At 39.8% G+C, this 9,138-nt stretch overlaps 1 protein-coding gene across 1 annotated transcript; it reads left to right on the top strand.

The window, feature by feature from the left end:
* Positions 1 to 1,338: 1,338 nt before the first annotated feature.
* Positions 1,339 to 2,706, top strand: LOC110901965. The gene is made up of 2 exons (XM_022148715.1): positions 1,339 to 1,984; positions 2,426 to 2,706. Exons 1-2 carry the CDS (start codon positions 1,352 to 1,354, stop codon positions 2,549 to 2,551), a joined length of 759 nt encoding a protein of 252 aa, XP_022004407.1. The 5' UTR covers positions 1,339 to 1,351; the 3' UTR covers positions 2,552 to 2,706.
* The last annotated feature ends 6,432 nt before the right edge of the window (positions 2,707 to 9,138 follow it).

The following is a 9,138-nucleotide window of genomic DNA, read 5'->3' on the forward strand; positions in this document are numbered from 1 at the left end:
TTTAGAAAAGTTCACTTCATTTATCAATTACATTTCAAAAGGGTAGTTGATAATTAATATAAAACTCGTCAGTCGTCATAAAACATCAAATCTCATAAAGTTAAAAATTTTATTTTAATAAAAACTAAATTAATATTTTGATAGTTTACGAAAACAACTTTTCATTTACTATTTTACATTGCATGCCCACGTAATTTAGTCCGTTACGATCGATCTACTTTCTCGGTCTATTTTCATTTGTAACCTCCTATATTTTAATATACATCCGTTTAAACCCTATACTATAACATGAAAATTATGTCCACTAAAGAAGAATTTACCTCAAGTGATACAAGGATGTTAATCTATCGGGTTTGTGATGAAATTTAATATAGCTTCATACTTAATTATCAAACCGTAAGTTACTTAATTACTCATTAACCGTTGAGTTTGTGAGTTTCATCGCAAGTATCAAGAATCCCCGTTTATAGTATTCGGTGTCTAAAAATCAGACATTGATATTCACTTACCTGATCTCATATATATCATTTGTATCACAAATATCAACTCCATATATTAAATACCCAAGTATAATTATAACAATTTCTTCTTATAATTCTCCTTATATTTTCTAATGTTGTATAATACATTAATTTATTTGATTTCAGTGTGAATTAATAAGTATATGCGAACATCATGTAACGAAAACATAAGTCATCTAATATCATACTCATACGTGAATCTTTAAAATTCGTACAGTCAATATTTTACCCGATTCTAGTACACATTTGCTTCTTCTCATCGGATAGATATTTTACCCGATTCTAGTACACATTTGCTTTTTCTCATCAGGTTCGGGTTCGGGTTCGAGTTCTTATCTCATAGTTGTATAATATTTTCAACTTGTCTATAGTTTGAGGTCCTAAAAGTAAATAACCCCTACAAGTTAGGATTACAGTTACTGACCATGTCATTTCCCTCCATTTCAAGTGATCAACTGCTCCCAAAATAACTTCCTCGTACATAAACTACTTCCACCCCAGGGTTATTTAAGTAATTTCACATGTTATTGTTTGCTAAACAACATCGTACGACAGTATCTATCTTCTTCAGGTAATCCTCCGAACTCTCACTGTCTTTGACTCTTCCTCTTCAAAGGTATCTTCTTGTTCTTTTCAATCATAATTCATTTGTTCATTACACACTAATTATTCTTATTATTATTATTCACTTTTAATTAGTTATTAATTCATTATTATTACTCTTAATTACTACTTAATTACTTTCAGTTGAGTTAACAATAACATTAACATTAACCTTAATTTTGTTTGTTAATTGCATGCAGTTTGTGAGTAAAGTTTTCATCATTTCAATGGCTCTCAGCTACTACACCAACTGGCCGGAAAATAACACTGCCGGCGCCGTAGCCGGAGCCGCCAACTCTTATCTTTTCCGGCCACCGTTGCCGGCGCCGGAGATGTTTTCATTTCATGAGGAATCAATGTTTTTCGATACCGGGATTAACCCAATATTCGACCAAACTTACGACAACTTTTTTCCGGCCACCGTTGCCGGAAATGTGTTCCACCCCTCGCCGGAGTTTCAAGATCCTTACTCCAGTTTACCATACTTGACTACTTTTAATCAAGAGCATGGTTTTCCGGTGGAACTGCCGCCGGTGCCGGAGATCGGGACTTTTTCCGGTGGTGGTTGGTACGGTGGTGATGGTGGTGGTGGTGGTGGTGTTGGGTTGCCGCCGTGGTATGGTGAGGTGGAAGTGAAGAAACCGAATGAAGGTGGCGGTGGAGGTGGAGGGAGCTTGTCGGCGCAGAGTATGGCGGCGAGGGTTCGCCGGAGGAGGATTAGCGAGAAGACGCAAGAGCTCGGGAAGCTGGTTCCCGGCGGCCACCGGATGAATACGGCGGAGATGTTTCAAGCTGCTTATAAGTACATTAAGTTTTTGCAGGCTCAAATTGGTGTTCTCAAACTCATGCCCTCAATTCCGGTAAGACACTTAAAAACTAGACCGTTTCTGATTGCAATATTCGTTGGAAATGCGTAGGAAACTGCCTTTAATGATAGTTTTCGGGAAAAAATTATTTTGTCGTAAAATGTGTCGCGGGAAACATTTTCTGACAAAATTTTGTAGGAATTTCAGTCGCATATGTTTTTATCGAAAATTTTCTAGAAAAACTTTTTCTTACAAATATTCGAAGGAAATTTCGTCGTTTTTGTGTTAACCCGAAATTTTCTTAAGAAATTTACCCTTGTTTAATATGAATATTGCACAAAAGTAAAGATGTTAATCTTTGAAAGGACCAAGTAAACTAGCTAGTGTGGTAGAAATGGCATAAAATGAATGTAAATTTACAATTTTATTGGATGTGGTACAAGTAGTTATATAGCAATATTGATATTGATATTGATATTGAAATTATGTATGTAGGAAAGTGAAGAGGTTATGAGTAATGGAGAAATGCAAGCTTTGGTGACTTGTACATCAATGCAAGAGAAGTTGTACACGGCAGAAAAGTGCATTGGACCAAACACTTTGCAGAAAGCTAGCAAATGAGATTGATTATTAACTTTAGAGTTAAAACCAACAATTAACTGCTTTTTCCCTTGAAATTTTGCTAATTATGTGTCTAATTTCTCTAATTACCTTTCTAATTTAGTAGATTGATTAGGTAATTGTATGTGAGTTTAGGGTTAATTATGTCCCCAATTTTTGTGGGTATGTTGGATCTTCATCCTTTCCTTTTATCTTGTAATATGTTGTCTCATTTTCAAGAAAAGGAGTTTATGTTCATTACTATTTCATGTGAACTTGTATCTCTAGTTATTTTCAATGTGCGCTAGTTGGATCGAGAATCAACTATCCAATCAATTGAATGGCGTTGCAAATCTGTATAAAAAAACTGAATATTAATTTATTTATGACTCCGTTCTTTAATAGTTAATTGAACATTGTACCGAAACTCGGTTCAATTAGCTAATTATGTTCTAAGTAATCATATTTTTTTTTTGAAAAGTAAACTTCATTCACAAACCGATCGACCCAAACCGGGCCGACCAAAAAACTACAACCAAGAAGAAATTACATATTTACAAACGCACACCAATCTTTCCACTCGATCCCTTTGTGTTTTGATCTATTAGACCACCAAAGAAACCCCAAAGCTTTGGTCTCGCTAACTAAACTATCTATTTTCACAGCTTTATCAGAAAATACCAGATTGTTTCTCGCCCTCCAAATGCACCAGCACGCAATTCTAAGAATACCTTGAACCGCAATCTTCTTCATCTCCGACCCGTTAATACTTAAATGAAAATCCAGCAAATCATTAATCGTGAAAGCAAAAATACTCGGGATTTTACACCACGTGCTAATACCGTTCCACACATTAGCCGCAACGAAGCAACCAAATGAACAAGTGGTCAGTTGATTCCTCATCTGATCCGCACAAACGACATAATGAATCTCCCACCTGGATATTTCTTCTTCTCAACGCGACACACGTAGCGATACTATCCAATCCCAATCTCCAAGCATGGATGTTGATTTTTGAGGGAAGCCATTTACACCATTCCATTTTATAACCATTTAAACTAGGAGTGTCTACTCGAAAAAGCTTTTTAACAGCTTTGACAGAGAACGTACCTGCAGAATCCGAAACCCACTTCCAATTATCACAGCCAGCCGAGATCTGCAAGTTGTTCAGAATTGACTCCAGCTGTAAAACATCATTCTGCAGCCTAGAATCGACCAGCGCCGCTTTCCATTTCCATTTGAATCTCTGATCAGCGGTATTATGGGAGAGCCGGTCCGATACGCGACATCTTTTTTCCGACTCCAGTCTGAAAAGATCCGGGAATAGCAATTTGAGAGGCTCCAACGTTGCCCAACTATCTAACCAAAAGGCTATATCGTTACCATCTCCTAACTCTCCCCTCAAAAAACTACAGAGAGTGGAGTCCCCAACTTTAGTTCTAATAAATACTTTCGCAATATTATTCCAAACACCAAAGAAGGTCTTCTTAATTAGGAGGCATTCCCATCCAACCCGACTATAATGAAACGCATCAATAACACGTTTCCAAAGATTATTTTTTTCTGTTTTGTATCGCCATCCCCATTTTGAAAGAAGCGAGATATTGGCCTCCAAAAGTTTATTTAGACCTAACCCTCCTTCTTTAACATGCCGAGACACCCGATCCCAGTTCACCCAATGCATTTTCCTTCCGTCGGAAGAACCTCCCCAAAGGAATTTTTTAATCATGCTCTCCAAATCCGAAATGACCTTTTTGGGGGCTTTATAAAGCGAAAAATAGTAGCATGGGATACATTCCAGAACCGCTCTAATGACAACCACCCTTCCACCAATAGATAATAGATGAGATTTCCAACTCGCAAGTCTAGCCCGAAAGACATCATAAACCGGTTTCCAATTGCTTATACGGTTCATGTTAGCTCCCACCATAAGACCAAGGTACTTAAAGGGCGTAGAATCCGGCTTACATCCCACTTCGGAGGCCATGTCTTCGATCTCTACGTTATCAACTCCAATGCCATAAAGATTAGATTTGTCGATGTTAATTTTAAGGCCCGAACATGCGTGGAAGCATCGGAGAATTCTTACTAAGTTAACCACTTCAGATTTAGACCAATCACCCATAACAATGGCGTCGTCCGCGTACAAGAGATGGGAAATAACTGGACCGTTATTAGGTAAAGCAATACCTTTTAACAATCCCGATTCTTTTGCCCGATTAATCATACAGGAAAGAGCTTCCATCACGACGAGGAATAAGAAAGGAGATAACGGATCTCCTTGTCTCATACCTTTATAGCATCTAAATTTGAATGTAGGAGCCCCATTGACCAAAACGGACGAGCTGGCTGATTCTAAAATTCCCAAAATCCAGTTGCACCATCTGCTCGGGAAACCCATTTGACCAAGAACGTTAATCACAAAACCCCAGTTCACATTATCGTAGGCCTTCTCAAAATCAATTTTGAGAATGAATGCTTTAGATTTCTTTTTTTTTAATCCATGTTATCAACTCGTTTACAATAAGGGGACCGTCCAAAATGTATCTTCCTTTGAGAAACGCCGATTGAATTTCGGAGATAACACCATCTAGAACCAACCTCAACCGATTAGCCATAACCTTCGAAATTGTCTTACTAATTACGCCGACTAAATTTATCGGCCTGTAATTATTGAGAGAAACAGGGTCCGAAATTTTGGGAATAAGCGCAATAAAGGATGACCCGCTTCCATCACTAATCTTGCCACTGTTATGAAACGCGTCAAAAATTCTCACAATATCATCCTTGAAAAAATCCCAGAAATGTTTCACGAACTTAAAGCTACACCCGTCGGGCCCCGGCGAACGATCGTCACCACAATCAAATACCGCGTTCTTGATCTCGGAGACCGAGAAAGGCTCAATCAACAAATCACCATCTCCCTCCGAAATCTTTTTAATGTTGTGACATACCAAATTCGGTCTCGACAATACCCGCTCTTTGAATTTGTCACGAAAAAAAGAGAATACTTCTTTTTTAATTTTGTTAGGCTTAGTGCACCATTCTCCGTTTATCGAAAGGTCGTGAATACTGTTTGACGCTTTCCTATTGTTAACCATAGCGTGAAAAAATTTAGAGTTTTCGTCCCCATCAATAGCCCACTTGATTTTCGCTCTTTGCTTAAAATCCAAATTTTTTCTATCCCCAATCTCTTTAATAATTTTCGTGTTTTCGGCCAAAACCCACTCTTCTTCCTCCCAGAGATCCCTCGATTCCATTTCTAATTCCAACTTTTCCAACTCCGATAAAGCTATATTTTCTGATTCTTTTTCTTTGGATAAAAACTCATCTCTCCAAGTCTTAGTAGCGGATCTAATAACTGCAAATTTCGCTGTGAGACAAGAGTCCGGGGGATCGAAGAGAACAAAACCCTCTACTGCCTTTGAGACCGCTTCCTCAAAGCCTGGCTTCCCAATCCAAGAATTAAAAACTCGGAACGGACGGGGACCAAACTTAAGGTCAACCAATTCCAAAATAATCGGACAGTGATCAGAAAATCTAAACGGAAGAGCCCTGACACAAGCCACCGGCCATTTATTGAAAAATTCCGCACAAACAAGGAATCTATCCAATTTACTAAGCTTCCTCCCGTTACCCCTAACGCAAGTGAATTTTTTACCCCGCAAAGGGTATTCGAGCAAGCCGCAATTAAAAATAAAATTGTTGAAATTTTCTGCACATACCGGTTTAAATTTCGATCGCTTCCTCTCGTCTTGATCACGAACCGCGTTGAAATCTCCCGCTAAGACCCACTGACCGAAAGATGGGTCTATTAAGCTGGCAAGCTCATTCCAAAGCTGTGACTTTCCCGAAGTATTTTGCGGAGCGTAAACGTTAACCAAGTTCATCAACTCGCCACTCCCAGCCACCACACCTTTAATAATCAGGAAAAATCTACTCTGAACCACCGACGTAATTTTTAACACTTTTGGATCCCAGATCCAAACGAGACCTCCCGAGAGACCCTCCGAAGCCGCAGATGCTGATTCGAAGTTCCTATTTCCCCAAATCTTCGCAAGAACCCAATTAGGAACCGACGACACCTTCGTTTCTTGCAAGCCTATGACACTGATATTATTTAATTTCTTTTGATCCCTAATCCAAGCGGCCTTAGCATCCCCAAAAATTCCTCTAACATTGAAGGACATGACATTCATTGATCCACCGCATTGATACCTTTTCCTTTAACAATATCATTAATCAAAGCGCTGTGGTTGCAGAGATCGACTCCCACAGAATTCCCTATCTCTATCGTAGCTCTTATCTCTTCTTCCACCTGATTTACCAAGAAATCTTTAACAACCACATCTGACTTTGGCTCCTGGTTCTCCTCGAAAAGAGCGGTAAACGTCCCACTCCTATTGTCAGGCTTGACATTGGCGTTACCATTCATAAATTCCTGACCCTCAGGAGCATCAGAATCCAATTCAACAAAGTGAGGGTTTTCCTGCGACTGCTTCTGTTGGACTTCACCTGCCGATCTATTGAGGTCAAACGAAAAAGCTCCATCTTCCCTACTTCTCTTTTTGGGCCTTAAGTCAGAACTTGGGCTTGAAGATCCATTCCTGGTTGGAAGTTTGTGCCTGGGCCTATTTTTTCCTTTTTTAAAATTGGGCCTCACAACATTATGGGGGGCACCAAAGAAAAACGTGGAAGAGTTGGTTTGGTTAACATAAGCATGGACCCCACCTTGATCCAAAAAATTATTAATATCTGATGACTGAGGAACCGTCATTTCCAGATCCTGCTGGGTCCCATTCCCATTAATATTTAAATTCCCACCTTCACTAGCCAAATCTTGAGAGTTTCTAGAAAAGCCTCCAGCATTAATGACATTGAAAGGCTCACTGGGGACACAGCTAGGATCCCCATGCACGTTCTCTAGATCGGCTACCTTCGTTAATCCCGCTGACTCTATGTTGCCGAGAGCCTTTTCACTCTTTCCAGTGGGCTTTTCACCTTCCTCCGCCATGTGAAATTCCGGCGAAGATGGAATTTCGCTCGGGACACCCACCATCCCAACTGAATCCGGAGCCCAATCTTTAACCTCCTCTTCAATCCATATTCTGAACTGCATGTTTTTCCATCTCAACGTGACTTGTTCTTGGATTCTCCCTCCTTCCCCGACTAACAAGCCAATCCACCCTACCGATAAATTACTGTCCTCCGCCTCCAAGTTTGCCCCGTGAACGATCTTGCCGAAATGCTCAGCTATGTTGTTCAAAACATCGTTGTCCGATAGCTGCAACGGCACTCCTTGGATTTTAACCCATGCCAAACGTTCAAATGGCAAGGATTGACCTTCCCACGGCTCAAGGCTGCTAAACCAATCTTTCCATCCTTGAGATTCCAACAGAAACTTGGTGCATAACTCGTCACTTCCAAACTTTAGGAACATGGATAATCCCCCCAAATAACTTAAAAAAATACCTTGGCAGCCGTTCTCCACTAATAAAACATTGAGATTCCTCAAAGTCTTTAAATCTTTACATCTACCCACTAATGCACATCCAATTAATTCTGAAAAAGCCAAAGTTTCGTCCGCTATATCAATAGTAACACCATCCTCCATTGCCATCATGTTCTTAGCTTCGTTATGGGCAGCATCTTTCTTAAAAAGATCGCTAAAGAGCATACCATTCCGACGATACGATGAAGACTGATAGTTACTTTTAACCTGATGAGGATGGATGCCATTTTCCTTCTTAGAACCTTCCTTCTCTCCCTTCACCCTGACTGGGTATCCTTCGTTTTCTTTTGCAAACCTCGCTAAATTGGCATTTAACTTAGATCCCCCCCATTTTAGTTCCGTTAAGGGCTCGTTCCATTTCCTTTACATCCACAACGTTCCTAAAACTTACAAACCCGAATTTCCTTCCTTTCTTGTCCTTTTTCCTGGCAATGTAAACTCCTGCTACATCTCCGAAAACTTTGACAAAATCCGCTACATCCCATGGTCTACATCCGTCCGGAAGATTAGAGATATAGAACTTAGTAATATTCCCAAGACGACTGTTTTCCCCTTCCCTATCTTTGAACCTGACCTTCGACTTGACCGGCACATCTTTCCAACTGCCCCCCTCCTCCTCACCTTCCATATCCGTGACAGAACCGACACCTGGAATCAAACCCGGATGCGAATGGAATCTCTGGAACTTCTAGATAGAGAGGAAGGTACAGTTTGAGCCACAACCAATATGTGTCTCCGGCCACACCTCACCCGCTATCCAAACGACCAGATCATGAACTCATGTTTTTCATACTAATCATATATTTATATACTTTGCAGTTTCTTGGTTTTGCCCATAAAACGTTTAAACTTTGTATAAACCTGCAAGGGTAAAAAATTGTTGGTGCACTTGTGTCTGTACTTTGTCTGTATTTTGTAATGTTATAAACGATGTCTTTTGTTAGTCTTGTGTACGTTTTGTGTTTGGTTTGTATATGTGTTGGAATGTATGTTTGACCAAGTCAACCATCCTCCTGGTTTGACTTGGCCAAACAGTCAACACTTAGTATGTAAGTTTGCTTGTGTTCGAAGGATGTCATCGAAGGATGGTTTGTAT

The sequence above is a fragment of the Helianthus annuus genome, chromosome 2 (assembly GCF_002127325.2).
Source record: "Helianthus annuus cultivar XRQ/B chromosome 2, HanXRQr2.0-SUNRISE, whole genome shotgun sequence".
NCBI lineage: Eukaryota > Viridiplantae > Streptophyta > Magnoliopsida > Asterales > Asteraceae > Helianthus > Helianthus annuus.

What these genes read in the sequence shown, in the direction of transcription:
- LOC110901965 (XM_022148715.1), top strand. Translation starts at nt 1,352, where the DNA reads ATGGCTCTCAGCTACTACACCAACTGGCCGGAAAATAACACTGCCGGC. An exon ending in AACTCATGCCCTCAATTCCG is followed by an intron (nt 1,985 to 2,425) that starts GTAAGACACTTA and finishes TTATGTATGTAG; the next exon opens with GAAAGTGAAGAGGTTATGAG.